This window comes from Oryctolagus cuniculus, chromosome 3 (genome assembly GCF_051225735.1).
Source record: "Oryctolagus cuniculus isolate XC-2025 breed Fujian yellow rabbit chromosome 3, ASM5122573v1, whole genome shotgun sequence".
Taxonomy (NCBI): Eukaryota; Metazoa; Chordata; class Mammalia; order Lagomorpha; family Leporidae; genus Oryctolagus; species Oryctolagus cuniculus.
In genome coordinates this window covers 135,930,701-135,948,592 of record NC_142869.1, presented here as the reverse complement: position 1 = coordinate 135,948,592, position 17,892 = coordinate 135,930,701, and the positions used below count along the sequence as shown (strand labels likewise).

General features: G+C 47.0%; 1 protein-coding gene across 1 annotated transcript in view; it reads right to left on the bottom strand.

The window, feature by feature from the left end:
* The window catches only part of LAMB1 (laminin subunit beta 1), a 73,479-nt gene that overhangs the window by 40,391 nt on the left and 15,196 nt on the right, over positions 1–17,892 (bottom strand). The window contains exons 6-13 of the mRNA XM_051849689.3: positions 17,596–17,784; positions 17,443–17,506; positions 14,103–14,305; positions 11,769–11,889; positions 10,420–10,608; positions 9,966–10,145; positions 9,728–9,840; positions 7,775–7,854 (exon numbers count right to left, since the gene is read on the bottom strand). Coding sequence (XP_051705649.1) covers positions 7,775–7,854; positions 9,728–9,840; positions 9,966–10,145; positions 10,420–10,608; positions 11,769–11,889; positions 14,103–14,305; positions 17,443–17,506; positions 17,596–17,784 — 1,139 coding nt within the window. The remainder of the gene's footprint in view (positions 1–7,774; positions 7,855–9,727; positions 9,841–9,965; positions 10,146–10,419; positions 10,609–11,768; positions 11,890–14,102; positions 14,306–17,442; positions 17,507–17,595; positions 17,785–17,892) is intronic.

Genomic DNA, 17,892 nt, shown 5'->3' with positions numbered 1-17,892 from the left:
CCCTGCTCCTTGTCTGCACTTGCTATGACACTGACCGCTCGCTCCATAGCAGCATAACTGTTAACAACTCCTGGCTAACTTCTACTTGACTGATCTCCTCCGAGGCCTAGATTAGGCCTGACTGACCTCAGCTCCCCAACCCTCACCACCTGTAGGCCTGAGTGTGTCCTCGGTCAACACTGGTTGAACAGTATCTCAAAGGGATGATTCTGAACAAAGAATAGAAGATTTAATGAACACAATGAAACTACTAGTCATTGCTGGTTCAGGTACCAAAGGCCTACAGATAAACCACAATGTATTCACATTTTGTTCTTTGCCTGTGTTTTGTCTTTTCCCACAGTATCACCATTTTGTGTACAAAGTAAAACCCAAAAAATACACAGCCATGGAAGGGACGCCATGGTTTGGAATTCTTGCTTTAATCTATTCTCAAAGTTCTTTTGTTTTCCCCTCTCGTCCCAGAATGTGTATTAAATCAATTACCAAACGCAAGCTGCAACTCCCAAGAAGATCTAACACTCAGGCAGTTGAGCGAAAATGTCCCCCGCAGCCCAATGCCCGCACAGGACAGCTTGTTCCAATTAGGACCTGGCCTCTCGGCTGCGTCCACAAAGGAAAGCCGTTCTCAGGATTCCAGGCATCGGATGCCAACACCGCGTGGCCAAGAAGCTCCTCCTCGCCTCCCTAGTGCATGTTTCACTAGGGGAACAACTGTCAGAACCATGAACCACTGAGGAAGAGAATAACTGGGCCCTTCACGTGCAATCACTGGAGAACAAGCAGCGGAAGGCGGGGAGACAGAGCCCAGCAGACTCGGGAGGGGCCTTCAAGCTGCAGCACAAACGGTGCGCAAGGAACGCGTCCCTGAGAGCCTGCTCACAGCAAAGAGATACCCCGCCCCCCCCCACCAGCCCGGCCAATCAGAGCGGTTGTCACTCAGAGGCGTGGCTCCCACTGCGCAGGCTCCCTCAGTGAACCCCCTCTTGTGGTTTTACCTGGCGCCCCCGCAGGTGGCCGTCACCCCGACAGCTCCTGGCTCTGCTCCGCTTTTCCGTCTCCAGTTCACCTATCAGACAGTCCCAAGCTTTGTCCTCTCCAATTCTCATCTTGCTCATCACCTCTCACACTGGCTTCTTATCCTGAGTGCTGCAATTTCTGATAGCAGACCAAGTTCTCATGGAGTGGGTGAGACTCAACCTTCTTTTTTCCTTCATCTCAATATTCAAGTTTTATTTCAAGGTGTTTCTCAACTCGGCAGCATCCTCTCATCATGCCAGTCACTATCTTAGTCCAGCTTGTCATCATTCCATACCTAACATTCTAGCAAATTCCTCAAGTGCCCACAAACTCATCTCTGCCCCTGTCCTATCCCATCACTCCTGCCTACCACCTCTCGGCCCGTCTTCTCACAGCACTGCTTTCACTGGTTCACAAAAACCCACAATTGCTGCTTCTAAGCACGTATCAAGCCATGATGCCACTGGTCAGCTCTCCGCAGGGTCCAAGCCCCATCCTCGGCCAACAACCCCCACCACCTCTGGTGTCCGCCCTTTGCTTTCAACGAGCCACACTCGTCATACTCTTCCACAAATATTTACTAAGCAAATATTGGCCCTGGAAGCTATAACTCCCTGGTGTCAATAACTTCCTATTTTAGTCCATTGTCTATTTTCTTAGTCAATCCTTACTGTTTTGGTTAAGTGTATTGTTTCTGACTAAATGATGTGGAGGGGAAAAAAATGGGGGGGGGGGGGAATATCCCTAACTTCCAGAATTTACAATCTAACTGGAGAGATGAAAAACAAAGCCGTGAGTCAATGTCACAAGTCAAAATGCAATTAAGAAGCTACACAGCTCGAGCAAAGCGCTATGAATCTAGCGGAAGACATCGTTCATCTGATTGAGTGGAGAGAGGGCCCCGAAGCTTGGAGAGGATTTTGACAGGCAGAGAGACAGCAAGAGTGATGGAAGCAGGGACAGTCGAGAGCAGCTCAGACTTCGATCCTGCCTCATCCCTTCCCTTCTATGTGCAATGACCTCGCCGCCCCCCAAGCCCTCTCCAACTTACCTGATGCACCTGCGAGTCTTGCTCAGTTTTCAAAAACCAAGCTCAAACCTGTCTCCCAAGGTTACAAATGATTTTTGGCATGTAATTATTCTTTCCTATGTTCAAGTTTTTTTTAAAAAAAAAAAACATCTAATAGAAACAGTGCATTGTATACCTTTGGATCTGCCCTCCACAAATTCCCTGTGAAGGAGACACGGACCCCACTAATTGGATCAGTAAGGTTGGATAATGACCTAAGATAAACTAACAAGGCCCCAAGGTAGGCAGAATAATGGCCCCCACAGATGCCCACGCACTCATTCCTGGAACCAGTAGATATGTTACTACGAGGCAAAAGAGATTTAATTGACCCATCATGCTGGCTTTGAAGATGGAGGAAGGAGCCATCAGCCAGGGAACTGGGCAGCTTCCAGGGGCTGGGAATGGCCCTTCGTTGACAGCCAGCAAGAAAGCAGGGACCTCATCCTACAACCACAGGGAATTGAAATTCTGTCAACAATCCAAATGAGCAGGAAACAAATTCTCCCCATAGAGCTATGAGGGAATGACACAGCCCTACTCGTGTCTTGATTTCAGCCCAGAGGGACCATGCCTTTCAGAACTGTAACACAGTACATTTATGTTACGGCAGTAATAAGAAACCCAATACTGGCCCTCTATTTTCTCAGTGGGTACAGATCTTAATAAGAGGGATTTCTCATAAGTAATATGGAAATTAGCCATACTTAAAAATTCTTTTGGAAGAAAAATTCCGTTTCATCAGAATAGTGATAAGCAGGGAAAACAGTTTTAACCTTCTCTCTATTACAAAGGAACAAGGCTGAAAAAAAATCAAAGGATCAAAAGCATCGTTCAGAATAAACCAACCACTCTGCCCAACGCTGACACCTTCTCTGCAACTGATTACATAGGAGAGTCGGTCCAATTAGCACCCAGCACCACCCGTATCTTCCACAGGATCATCACCCCCATCCCACCCCTGCCCACTTTCGAATGGGTTGCAGGTGTCTTCTACCATGTCCTCATGTCCAACCACCATCGGGCTGGATATGCCACAGTCACTCAGCACCCTGATGAAAAGCTCTGTGCTTCAGCTCACATAGCTTCAAAGGACAAGACATTCCAGTCCTGTATTTAGGAAGCACCCACAAGGCTCCCTGTGCTGGGTGCCAGGGAGATGCACAAACAAATAAGGCACAGTCTCCATCCAGAGAGCCTGCTTATATACAAACAAGAATGACATCAGTGCTAAAAGAGATGCAGAAGTCATGTGTGGCTGAAACGCCTAGGGAGAGCTGGGGACTTCCATCTAGGATACAGACCCCTTCAACAATGTGGTCGGGGCCAGTGCCGTGGTGCACTAGGTTAATCCTCCGCCTGCGGTGCCTACATCCCATATGGGCACCGGGTTCTAGTCCCGGTTACTCCTCTTCCAGTCCAGCTCTCTGCTGTGGCCCGGGTAGGCAGTGGAGGATGGCCCAAGTGCTTGGGCCCTGCACCCCATGGGAGACCAGGAGAAGCACTTGGCTCCTGGCTTCAGATTGGCATAGCTCCGGCCGTTGCGGCCATTCAGGGAGTGAACCAATGGAAGGAAGACCTTTCTCTCTGTCTCTCTCTCTTACTGTCTGTAACTCTACCTGTCAAATAAATAAATAAAATCTTAAAAAAAAAAAAAAGAAAGTGGTCGACATCAGGCCAAGAATAAAAATCCCAATGAATAAAAGAATAAAATAGGTTTTGAAGGATCCTGGAAAAGTATTTCTATTTTTCAATGTTTGTATACACACACAAGTAGCATTTACTTAGCAACCATTGCCATGAATTCTGATTTACTCATTACAATAGGGAATCTGGGAGAACTTCATTAACTTGAGTCATAGTACTTACATAGTTAGATCTTTTTAAATATCCCAAAGCTCAGATTAGATGTCAACCTAATAGCCAAGGCTCACCAAGCTTTTCTACCAAAAATTCATTAGGCTCAAATCAAGCATTTTAAAATTCTAAAATTCTGTTGCAAATGTGTTTTGCACTTAATTCTATACCTGGCCAAGGTAACTAAGGAGTGTTTGGGATCACAGTTAGAGATTGTCTCTCCTAAAGAGTACAGATGAGTATACTTCAACATGTCTGCAGAAAAACAAAAATTAAAAGATAAGTTCAGGGTGCATATTTCATGCAGCAGTTAATATGCTGCCTGGGCCGCCTGCATCCCATTTGGAAGTGCCTGGGGTGGAGTCTCAACTCTACTCTATTTATTTGACAGGTAGAGTTACAGACAGTAAGAGAGAGAGACAGAGAGAAAGGCCTTCCTTCCGTTGGTTCACTCCCTGAAAGGCCGCAACGGCCGGAGCTATGCCGACTTTCCCAACTTTCCGCTAATACACATCTTGGGAGACAGCAATGATGCTCAAGCACTTGGGTTCCTGCCACCCGTGTGCAAGAGCTGGCTTGAACTCTCGACTCCTGCCTTTGGCCTGACCCAGCTTTGGCCATTGAGGGCATTTGGTGAGTGAATCAGTAGATAAGAGATCTCCCTGTTTTTCTCTCATTGCATTTCAAATAAATACATTAAAAAATGGTTTCACTTTGATGTAAAAATTTTTGAAATCCATGGATACAACATGTCTTCCAAAAGTTCATGGAAAGTGCAAATTATGAAAAATTATGATGGGCCAATGCTGTTGTGTAGTGGGTAAAAAGCCGCTGCCTGCAGTTCTGGTATCCTATATGGGCGCCGGTTCAAGTCCCGGCTGCTCCACTTCCGATCCAGCTCTCTGCTATGGCCTGGGAAGGCAGTAGAAGATGGCCCAGGTCCTTGGGCCCCTGCACCCATGTGGGAGACCCAGAGGAAGCTCCAGGCTCCTGGCTTCAGATCCACGCAGCTCTGGCTGTTGCAGCCAGTTGGGGAGTGAACCAGTGATCTGTGTGTGTGTGTGTGTGTGTGTGTGTAACTCTGACTTTCAAATAAATAAATATCTTTAAAAATAAGATTATGTATGGATTCCAAATTTTTTTGCATCAAAATCCACCTTTTAATTTCATCTTTTCATGAACTTTTTGAAGTTCCCTTGCATTTCGTTTTTATATCTTAAGAATCTTTTGTTTCTCAAATTCTTTTACTCAATCAACACCTCCTTAATATTACTACGTACTCAAAGCAAAGCAAAAGGATCCTATCAGGTAAGATAATTCTGAGCGATGTAACCCATCAACCGTGCAGCCCGCATTTCCCGAGTGCTAGCATCTAGTACACATTCTCAGTAGAATCAGTGCTTAAGGAGAGCCTGCCCGAGGGACCACAGAGGGAAGTCCTCCTGGGGGAAAACACCTGGGCAAAGGATCGGCATGAAACACGATGGAGGCCCAAGACACAAAGCCTTCTTTCCAGTGTTGTCCCTGCTTCCTGGACAGAGGTCTCCCCAGAGGCTGAGCGTCTTGTCCAGCACGCTGCAAGGTCACATGATGACCTGCTCCAACATCTTTTCTAAGAATCTGTGTCACCGACCCTCTTGATGACCTCACTGTGGACTTTAGACATTTTTGCAGGCAAGATCGGAGGGCAAGCCAAGGGGCTGTGCGTGGGTGGAAGAAGACAGGAAGTGAAACAGCAGTGGAGGAAGGGCGTGCGAGAGATAGAACCACTTCGGGTAAAGGAACACAGGACATTCCTGAGTTTATGACATAACGTGGAAAGTCACATTGGCCACTGCATCTAATCGAGGGCTTGGGGAGTGATGACAGCTTTAAACGGAGCCATCAGATGCTCAGAGAAGCAGCAAGCACTCTGGGAGTCACACAGCAAGTCAAGCAGACGGCTGTTGGTCTTTCTTCCCTGCTTTTATGGATTCATTCTCACTTCCTCCCTGCTGGCGATTTTCTAAGAACAGAAATTCACCCTGGAATGTTTGAGGCTACACGCTGTCCCGCCTCCGCTGCCTGCTCTGGAACGGACCAAACCTAGATAAGAGGCCAAGCAGAACGTGTTCTGCCTGGAATCCCATTCCCTGGGGGCAGCCCACGACGCTGCTGGCACGGAATCCCGTGCAGTGGCCGCGTGGATGCAGTGTGCTCTCTCAGGAAAGATCCGGGGCCACGAGGAAACATCTGCCTGTTCTCTCGGCAGCCACTGACACTCTCTCTACCAGATGTCCTGACGCCGAGCCAGGAACGCGGACCAAAAGCCTCGTTCACTCACTCGTTCACTCCCACAAATCCCCAAATTTCCAGTAATACAAATACGCCAAAATGTGTGCTATGAGGGTTTTTGGTAGAGCTTCGTGCTTCATCCAGTCAAGGAACCATGGTATATTAAGGTAACTAAACATGATTATATGTAATTTTCATTAATGGCCTTGGAAGTTCTTCCTCCCCCCCCAACAGAAAAGAAAAAAAAATGGTTCTTTGTACAAATCAAAATAAGAGTCCATCATCCATCTGTTAGATTAGCAAAAAAGAAACAACAACAACAAAAACACCAAAATGTTTGACAATTACAACTGCAGCTGAAGATAGGCTAAAAGGTGCTTGTCTAACTGGTGGGAAAATAAGGTGGCACAATCAGTCTGGGAACGATCAAAACACATGCAAGTACTTGGACTGAGTTCCATCATTGGTAACCCAGTCCACTGAGATACAGACATCCATCAGGGTATCTACAAGGACACCCAGTCACACATTTTTTTAAAAGCAGCTGATGTGGTAGCACAGTGGGTTTATAAGTCACTGCCTGTGATGGCAATTACACGTCAGAGTGCTGGTTCGAGTACCAGCTGCTCCACTTGCAATCCAGCTCCCTGTTAGTGCACTTAGGAAGGCAGTGGAAGATGGCCCAGGTGCTTGGGTCCCTGTCACTGTCACCCATGTGGGGAACCCAGAGTTCGTGGCTCCGGGCTTAAGCCTGGCCCTGTCCTGGCTACTGCCATCTGTACTGCGAACCAGCAAATGGAAGAGCTTGCTCTTTCTCTGTTACTCTTTCAAATAAAGAAATAATTCTTTAAAAAGTCTTTATTTTAAAAAAGCAAAAATGATGGGAATAATCAAGTAAATCATGGTACTATCACACTGTGAAACACCAAAAATAAAAAATCTGAGAAGTGGGGGAACAAGTATTTGCTGATACCAAAAAAACCAAGTCTCATAAAACACATCAAATTCTCAATTACCTTGATTTTCTATAAGGTATCAGTAAAGGTAAGTGGAAAATCGTGAGGTTTTTTTTGTCTTTGTACTTGTTCATTGTGTAAGAAAACAAACACCTAAATACTATTGAAAAAGAAATAAGCCAGTGCCGCGGCTCACGTGGCTAATCCTCCACCTGCGGCGCCGACACCCCAGGTTCTAGTCCCGCTTGGGGCACCGGATTCTGTCCCGGTTGCGCCTCTTCCAGGCCAGCTCTCTGCTGTGGCCAGGGAGTGCAGTGGAGGATGGCCCAGGTGCTTGGGCCCTGCACCCCATGGGAGACCAGGAAAAGCACCTGGCTCCTGCCTTCGGATCAGCGCGGTGCGCCGGCCGCGGCGGCCATTGGAGGGTGAACCAACGGCAAAAGGAAGACCTTTCTCTCTCTCTCTCTCACTGTCCACTCTGTCAAAAAAAAAAAAAAAAAAAAAAAAAAGAGAGAGAGACAACCACAGGTCCTATCACTGCGGGAAGCCACGATGCTCCTCCAGGACCAACCGCAAGAGGAAGTGAGGCCCCACTCACCTGTTATTTAAGGCTCCCCCAAGGTCACAGTCGCAAGGTCGACATCCATCCAGATCATTGCTCAAGCCCCAGTGCTCTGGCTACAGAACAAAAGATGAAGCCTGTCAAGGTGGGTTCCTGCAATTAGACAAGCGGCTCCACAGCAGCAAGTGCTGGCATGCTCTGCTTGTTCCACCAGCCGCTCCTTTCCCCTGCAAGGCAGACAGCCAACTCCAGGGCACAGCCTGCTGAGATACACCCAGGCTGTGGGTCACTGGAGTCGGAGTGCCACCAGGCATCACGCGGCAACTCCGGATCACAGGCTGGTGTCTGCCCTGCAAATAGCCTTCCCCCACCAATTAACATCACAGCATGCAGTAAAGACTCATTGTCTTCACCGGAGTTTCTCTGGGAGCATGAGTCGCACGCGCGCATGCACGCACACATTCAGGGGTCATACATGTCACTTGCAGACAACAGATCCTCTGCATTATAAAACCAATACGAAAGGGGCAGGCACTGTAGCAGAGCAGGTAAGGCTGACGCCTGATGCGCCGCCATACCATATGGGCGCCAGTTCTAGTCCCGGCTGCTCCTCTTCCAATCCAGCTCTCGGCTATGGCCTGGGAAAGCAGTGGAAGATGGCCCAAGTCCTTGGGCCCCTGTACCCACATGGGAGACCCGGAGGAAGCTCCTGGCTCCTGGCTTCGGATCAGTGCAGCTCCGGCAGTTGCGGCCAATTGGGGAGTGAACCAGCAGATGAAAGACCTCTCTCTCTCTCTCCCTCTCTAACTCTGACTTTCAAATAACTAAATAAATCTTTAAGAAAAAAAATATAAGAACATTATAAAAGATGCAGAGTAATTTTTTAACTTTCTGCAATTACTCAACTCTGACTCATCATTATAAACTTTTATTTCCTTCCACACATCGCTCCTCTTGATGAAATTTTCTCTTACATAATTAAGATACTGTTCACGCTTTTTTTTTTTTAACAGCATAAGCATTTCCTCAAGTTATTGTCGCTTTCAATGGCAACCAAATATCACATCGTATAGAAGCCCCCGAATTCACTCAGCTATTTTCCCACTGTGGCTTCCAAGTCTTCCGCTACAATTAACACAAGATGCAACAAATTTCTGGTGAATACTTCTTTGTCCAGTTTTCTGATTACTTCATGTGGACAGACTCCCAGAAATGGGGATTCCCAGGTCAAAAGGCACGCACATTTCTACAGGCTACTGAGACATCTCCAAAATGCTTTTCGGAGTCAAACTGATTCACATTTCTCTGGGTGGTGAACAACTACTAGATAATGTCCTCAGTAATCGTAAGCAGTCCCATTTTTAAAAACTTCTGTTAATTCTCTACAAATGGCATTTCCCTGTGGCTTTCTTATTTATTTATTTATTTATTTGACAGGCAGAGTGGACAGTGAGAGAGAGAGACAGAGAGAAAGGTCTTCCTTTGCCGTTGGTTCACCCTCCAATGGCCGCTGTGGCCGGCGCGCTGTGGCCGGTGCGCTGCGGCCCGCGCACCGCGCTGATCTGATGGCAGGAGCCAGGTGCTTCTCCTGGTCTCCCATGGGGTGCAGGGCCCAAGCACTTGGGCCATCCTCCACTGCACTCCCTGGCCACAGCAGAGAGCTGGCCTGGAAGAGGGGCAACCGGGACAGAATCCGGCGCCCCGACCGGGACTAGAACCTGGTGTGCCGGCGCCACAAGGCGGAGGATTAGCCTAGTGAGCCGCGGCGCCGGCTCCCTGTGTCTTTCTAACAGTGATGCGAAACATTCTCGCAAATTATTCACCAATAATCCCCACTACTTGTGTCTGTCACATTAATAACTTCCTGCTGTGTCTGTCAACATTAACCCACCTGAGAGATGTCAGAACTCACAATGGGGAAAAGCCTTCTCTACTAAACCATGTCACATTCACCAACTACCCATCCCATGTAAATGAGGCGTCACCTACCAGACACTGGTCACAGCGCTGTCCTGTCACCAGGCGCTTACAGTAGCAGTACCCAGTCGCCGAATCACAAGGATTCCCGCCGGGAATGGTTCCCAGGGGATTGCAAGCACAAGCTTTTATCAGAGGCAAAAGGAAGCAGAGAAACACAAACCAAGTCACAGTCTGGCTTGAGAATCGCAAAGTGCAATAGGAATTGCGTACCCGCCAACTCCCCAAGCTTTTCAGCAAACGGACTCACATTTACAACCAAATGGGTCCTCGGCACTCAAGTCATAGAAGCCTTCCTTGCAGACATCACAATGCTCCCCTTCCACATATAGTTTACACCGACACTGACCAGCAATGAGACCCGCTGAGAAGTCGGTGTAACTGTCACAGATGCCTTCATTCTGAGAACCGGCGGGATCACAGGTGCATCCTAGGAAGAGTGGAAAGCACCAGGATCAATGGCCCAGGAAAAGCGACGGGTCTCCGCCTAACTCCCTGTTCCCTTGTACCTTCCAAATCTCACAAAAGCAGACCAAAGCAAGCTCGGCTACCTCGTAGATGCCACTCACAATGTCTTAGGCAGCAGATAAACCAACAAGCCTGGGGCTGCTGCTGCTTATACTTGGAGCTCTGCCAGTAGGATGTTAACCGCCGACTGCTCAATGCCCAAGATCCCCCGAAGATGGCGACACCTGCCAACTTACGCTCACAGACGTTGGGATCCCGGATGTCCCTCTCCGGGTGCTGGTAGTAAAAGGGTTTGCACTGCTCACAGTTGCGGCCCATGGTGTTGTGCTGACAGTCATCGCACACGCCCCCGCTGACGTTGCCGGTGGCCAGGTACACCGCCATGTCAAAGTGGCACGAGCCGGAATGCTCGTTGCAGTTACACTCTGCGTGACAAGATCAATGTCAAAGGGAAGGCCCCCCCTTTAACTGGATTTATTGAGGGAGGGTGGGGTTGGTAGGAAAGAAGCTCAGTTAGCAAACTAGAGGCCAAGGAACCTGTCTGGGTTCCTTGTGTGGGGGGACGTGGTGTGAAGGACCCCCTGGGCCCCTGCTCCGGCTGCTGCACCAGGCCAGGCTCTGCAATGACAATCGGGTGTAGTGAACAGCCACCGAGCCAGCCTCCTTGGATGCAGCAGTTCCTCCTCCAGCCATTCAGCAGGATCCTGAGAGCCCAGGCCAGATCGAACCATCATACTCTTATGCTCAACCCCCACCTTGGCTGTCTGCCCCACAGGACGACACCTGCGGGGGTGGGAGGCAGGTATGTCTTCCACACTGATGTAGCTCTGGTATCCTGCACGGTACCATTCCCAATACACTGAGTTAACCCCAGAATCATTTCACAGCACGGGCTCTACAGCAGCAACAAGAACATCCTCGTAGCCTGCGCTTCACGTTGATCTCCTTGTCTGAACCCCTTTCCACCTCCCTCCCTCTCTTTTCTTTACCCCAAAAAACCTTTGGTATTCTTCCAGGGACAGCTGTGTTCTACGTACGTACCACCCCAGCTCTCACTCCCTGAGTTTCTAGCAGAGTCCATCTCAGAGAGGGCAGAGACAGGGGGCTTCCTCCGGGGTAGGAAGGTTATCAGAATCACTGGAAGTGGGATGACAAGGACAGTGGGGGTCGAGGTCCTATCTCTGACAGCTGGCTGGTTGGAGATGTGCCAGAGGTCACAGCGGGGCCGGCACAGAAACAAAGCCAAAATTCTACCCTGTATTTCCTAGACCTTAGTCATCTACGATGTCTTATTTTTCTTTCTTTCTCTCTCCTGGTCTTATTGCTTTAAAAAGAGGTCTAACGTCAGAGACAACATCTCAGTCTTCCACGATGGTTGCCAGAGTCGCTGGGTCATGCCAAACACACAGAGCCTAATTTAACTGAATGGATATCGTTGGTCTCCCAAGTATATGGGCGCGGAGCTGGGGAACAGGTAGTAGCTTTTCTTCCCTCTGCAAGGAGAGCCCACTAGCCCAGCACCTCCCATCAGAGAGTGGAGACTGGAATCCTGACTGTCTCAAACGCCCCTTTGATGGAGACTTACTTTTGCAAGCATTGCTGTTTCGGCCTTCGGCAGGTCTCCAGGGGAGGTCATGGTAGAAGTCCATGCACAGTTCACAGTTGAGGCCCTTGGTGTTATGCCTGCACAGGCAGTGGCCATGTACCTGGAACATTGTAACACAGCGAAAGCAAATTAAGAGAAAGGGAGGCCAAATGCTCTCCAGATTCCATCCAAAAGATAAACCCAACCTGCCACAGCGGGGTTTCTTAGTTGCAACTTTCGCCCTCCCCTAGGAGTTTTCAATCTTTCTTGTGGCTAAAGCCCCACATCTAGAACAGTTCCTGTTACATAGCAGATACTCAGTAGAAGGGAATATCTTCATATTCTTAAACTCGAACCTAAAAACCATACCGATTCTGTTAAAAATTAAAAATTGTTTAATAATTAAAAATCATAAAAAGATTCAATAAGTGAATAAACATTTTATTATGTAGGAAAAAAAACAAGAATAGAATTAGTTACTTAAGGTTAAAAAACACAAAAAATAGTTACTGGATAGTGTTTTTTTTTTTAACCCTCTGTGATTCTGTATTTTTTCTACTTTTTTTGCCCTCAGAAACCTTTTATTTAAGGAATACAAACTTCATGCACTTCCCACCGTACCATAAAAAGATTCAATAAATGAATAAATGTTTTATTATCTAGGGAAAATAAAACCAGAATAGAATTAGCTACTTAAAATTTCAAAAAAAAAAAAAAAAAAAAAAAAACTAGTTATTGGAGAGTTTTAAAAATATTTGTTGTAACAGAAATCTACAAAAGCCGTAAGATCACACACAGCCTGGAAACAAACCACAGCACACAAGTTTTAGCACCGGGCCAGATGGCTACTCTTCTTTTTTAGTCCTTGTTTGCATCTTTACTTATTTTGCTCTAGGCACAGCACTTAATTTTTCAATCTCATTTTGACTGCAGGAAAAAAAAATAACCATTTGCCACATCTGTTCTTTTCCTTCAAGAAAATACAAAATCTCAGAGAGACAAGATCATGTGCTTTATGAAGGGCCCACGATACTCTGCTTTGTGCGCTGTGGCACCCTGGGGCCTGCTGCAGACCCCTGAAGATAGAAATTCATTCCGCAGGAGGTGCATGTCCTCAGGCACCTCACCTGCGTGCTTCTACACTGCAATTCAGGAACAGGACAAACAGGTCCAACCTGAACCCCTCTGCCAGGAGTTCGGTGAACAGGAGACTGAAGGCTCACGACCATAGTTTTACAAAACCTGCACAGCAGCTCCAAAGCACACACCGCAAGTCCATGCAGTGTACAATCAACCGTGCAATGCACTGTGAGACCCCTGCTGGGGACACCACACCAGCCACACACCAGCTGAGGTCCTCTGCAAAGTAAAAGCCATCTGTCTACCTGGCATTCTCTCCAAGAGCTAGCAGTCAGATTCCAGGCTCTGTTCAAAATCCAGCTTTGCTTATGCAGAGAGACTTTGAACGGGAGTAAGGAGAAGGCTGTAGCTTTAGAAGGGCTAAAAACAGTCACTGCTCCACCTTCTGTGACAAGGACTATGAAGCTTGGAGCAGGCAACCAGCAAGAAGGTCAACCGGTCATCAATTGTGAAGGCCCGCAGGAACCCTGGGGCAGAGGCAGGGACAAGATTTAAGTCCCTTCTACCTGCTACTCGTGACTTAGGGCTCTGTAGCGCATGGCTCAGATCCCTGGTCTCTTCTCCCAAGCAGAATGGGATTAGGTGGTCTCCTAAGCGCTACCTGGCTGTAAAATCCTAAAGCTCTCTAAGAAGTCTCCTAGCAACTACGCTAACTAGATTAGACTAGAATATCCCAACCCTCTCTACCCATTTGGCAAATCAACCACATGCTGAGTTTCAAAATACACTTATGAACGCAGGACAGAAGTGGGAAAGGCGAGAAGCCATTTGATCCCTAAAATGGGATCTCACAGGTCTGGGTTCAAAGTTCTACTTTCTTTGGGCTGGGATCAATTTCTGCCTCCTAGCATAAAGACTGGATGCTTGTGGTTTTTTAATCTCCCCTAATGTAAAGGCAGACCCAATTGTTATTTAGACAACCTTTTAATCCTTGTTGATTAAATTATCAACATTATCAACAGCCTGCAGCAACAAACTCCAAAAATGAATTCAGTGTCTATGAAATGAGCAATGTCCAAGAAATTCTTTAAAGAGAAAAATCAACATTCAACCAACAATATGGTGCGGTGGGCTAAACGCAAATCTGGAAAACTCAAATTCCTGGAACACGGGAAAGGCTTAAGTCAATAGTTCTGTCATTTGGAGCTTCGGAATCCCCTGGATCAAGGAGAAAGCACACAGATGCTCCCTTACCATTCCCTCCACTTCTTCATTGAATCCATCCACAGGGGCGCACTCGCTGGCATGGCCGTAGCAGAAGCAGTTTCCTCGAACCACCATATCATACACCGCGTAGTAGTACTTCTCTCTGATTTCCATTCTGGAATCCAAAAGGTTATCTCCCAGAGTATGCAGCTTCACGAACTTGATTCTCAAGTTGGTGATTTTTAATAGATCTATGAAGGTCACCAAGGAGACGAAACACTTCATGAAACCAGAATTCCTTTGTGATTGCACTATACCCCATCTCATTAGAGAAAGGCATGACCCACGAAAATGGTTTAAATTTACACCCCGCCCCCTTCCCCCACAACACACACGCACCTAGTACCTCCTAGAGGGACACAGTAATAATGTTTAACATAACGTGACAGTTCCTGGAAGAAGGAAGTCACTGCCTTTTCATCCGCGCAACAGAAAAGTCTGCTCCGTGTTGGCGTTGTCTGCAGGCCAATGCATTGTGAAGTGTGCGAGTGGAGGAGTCACGTTGCCAGAACCCACGCAGCACACAGTGGTCTTACGGACTGCCACAGCATCTGGTTCCCACAGTAGCTAGCGTCAGTCCCCGAATCAGAAAACTTCCTTTCGGGTGGGAAAGGGTTTACCCAAGCCCTCCAGTTCTCATTATGATAAGGTGCTCTGGAATGGATGTTTTTTGGTCTATTCTTGGAAGGGAAAATACTATCGGAAGTTTCCCATCACTTACAAACACAGATTTAACATCACAGAGGAACTACTATCCAGGGAGAGAATACCGCCAATGAGTTTTTAAACAATATTTTTGTCTATCATCTTTTGATCCTAGCTTTACAAACCTTTTGCACATTGATCAACAGAATACAGTGCCATTAGAATAAAGGGACTTAATATTGGGATGTAGGGGCAGATTTTTTTTTTCCTAATTACAATTTACTTAACAATTTTTTTTAACATTTTTCCTACCCCTTCCTAAATCTGTAGGCCTTAGCTTATAACAGAAGCCAAGCTATTGACTGCAATCTATAGTAACTGGACAAACCAAGGGCCATTCAACCTTCTCCACTGGCGTTCACATTAATTACTAAGTCGTCCCTGCAACAGTGCGTCCCAAGAGGTTGTTTAGTCCATACACCTGGACAGGGGTGAGCTCCATAGCCTCAAACTGCTCCAAAGCATTGCTTTCACTGACCCGGATGCATCCTTACAATTCACAACCCATGACCAAAGGCTAGTGGCCTCAGAGACTTGCAAAGCCCAGTGTAATCTGCACTCCTTAATATATTCTATAGATTACAATGAACACTACAGAAGCGGCTGTGGGTGGAAGGGAAAGTCTGTGTGTTAGACTTAGGCTCTTTGTAAAATCAGAACTCAGCAGAGACTCCATGGTCCTGCTTAGCTGAATGGCATCATGAACGCCAACACTTCCTCCCGCACAAGGCCTCCTGTTTGGCATCTATTGACCAGATGCCAAACAGCAAACATGAAGAGCTGCGGGAGTGGGTAGAGGCCCTTGAACTGATCTTTGTGGAAGCCTCAGATAAGCAAATGTGCTTCCCCCACCCCCTGCCATATTTTTAACAAGGAGCCCCTGTCCCCGGCTATTGCTTGGCTATTGCTTCTGAAGTGCATCTGGGAGGTCTCAACAATACAAACAACCAAAGACTTATTGTTCCCTTGAAGGCAAAAGCAAATCAGAAGCAGGACTGGGGAGGCTACAATAACATAGCAGGAAACGATGATTATAAAGGCTACACATGCCCAGGTCCCTCAGACGTCCCCTAAAGGGGGCAGACGACAAATCCTTTTTAGGGACTTTTGAGGCGCTGGTCTTAGAGCCCACGTGGGCATTTTTTCTCCCCTGGATTTTGAGACGTGGAGACAAGGCCTCACGGCTCACTCAGAAATGGGCACAGAGCTCCACACGCTGTTAAATATTTGTTCTACGAGAGAATGAATGAGTACATCGCAGGCCAGAGCGAGTCTGGGCCCCATGTGAAATTAATTTAAGTGGGGGAAGCAGCGCTTCTCTGGCAACATTCCCTGGCCGCCTTTTACTTCGCTCTTCCATGCTACAAGTTTGGAAGCTCCATGGGGTCTTGGTTAAAAAAAAAAAAAAAAGGCGGGGGAGGGCGTTGCACAGCTGGGCAAGATCAGGCAGAGCGAGCCCGGCCTCTGCTCATCCCACCCTGTCAATGTGACTTCAGGACCGGTTCCGTGCAAGATTGCAACAACAGCAGTGTCTACGACCTGAATGCCTTTTGTGCGGATCATTTATAAACAGCAACTCACTTTCCCTCCTTCCTAACACTGAGGTCAGCTTTACGATCCCCATGTACAAGGAAAAAAAAGGGGGCTACCACAGTTTTAAGTCCATGTCTTGCCCCAGGTCACTAGCCGCCTTCAGCCTTCTCATTTCCCTTCAGTGTTCTTCCTTTGACAACATGAGCTCTAGCCAAAAGTCATAGCAAAGCACACGGCCCCCTAGCTAGAGATGTCTCCAGGCGTGTCCTGCAGTGTTGCCATGTGGCTGATTTTGGCCAGTGAGATAACGATGAGAATAGAAGTGATGCCTACGACTTCATCTTTAGCTGGAGTTCGCTTGCCTTCCCCAGCCTGGGACAAGGAGCTGGTAGTGCTGATTTAACCAAGGATGTGGATAAAGGTCACAAGGCACAGGGAAGCTGGGACCCTGGGTGGCATTATAATGAGAGCCTCCCAAATTTGGCAAATGAAAGCAAAGGATACTCAGAGTTGCACATAAACAAAGGATTATTTTTAATATAAGTATGTCCCAAATCACATAGAACACAGTGACAACTAATCACAAATGTCCCATGGGACATACTGATATTCATCACAAATATTACACAGGATATAACTGTACTAAAACTATTCGTTTACCTGCAATTCAAATTTAACAGGAGCTTCACCCTCTATTTTATCTGTTAAGCCTACTTACTTCCTGTCTGAAAATTATTTCATAAAAGAGAGGTAAACTTCCCATTTTATCTGAGCAACTGATTTGGGGGGATGTTTGGTTTACGGCAGCTTAATCCATACCCTAATTAATACGCTGAACGCAAAATATGTACGATATTATGATCAGCATAATTAAAGTACGAGTGTTTATAAATCTGTTACTCTTATCAAAATGTGTTCCCCATCAGAAAAAGCTTTGACTACTGCTGTTTTTAAGAGCTGCTGCTTGGGTACCGCAGAGCCACGATGCGAATGGAGAAGGCGGACTCAGCATCAAAGACATAGATTCTGGGTAAGCCTCATTCCAACACTGCTATTTCCCATCAAAGCTTTCCTTTCCAAACAAGCTTACTCTGTATCCTTGGGCTGTAAGGATCTTCTATTTTGAAAGCAGGATCTAAAGCACGAAATATCACCTAAAAATAGATAGCAGAGTTCTTGGTATTTGGGGCATGATCAAAAAGTCGATTTGCAAGTAGAATGTAAAACCAAGACAGAAACAAACCTCTCCTTCCGTTGAGGGCTCGATGTCAGAGTATCGGGAGTCACAGATTATATCATCGACTTTCTTCATGGGGCCCGTTGAGATGCCGGGAAAGGAGCTCTCGCAGTCATAGGCGAAGTATCTGTACACACCCCAGGTCTGCCCAAAGTCAGAGGAGCGCTCTATCAGCATAGCAGCCGGACGGAATGTCTAAGGGCAGGGAACAAAAGTCTCAGTGGAAATGTTGTTGTTGTTGTTGTTGTTACTGGTAACTTGTCTTTTTAAAAAGTCTCAAATGAAAGTGTCATTCAGCTCTGT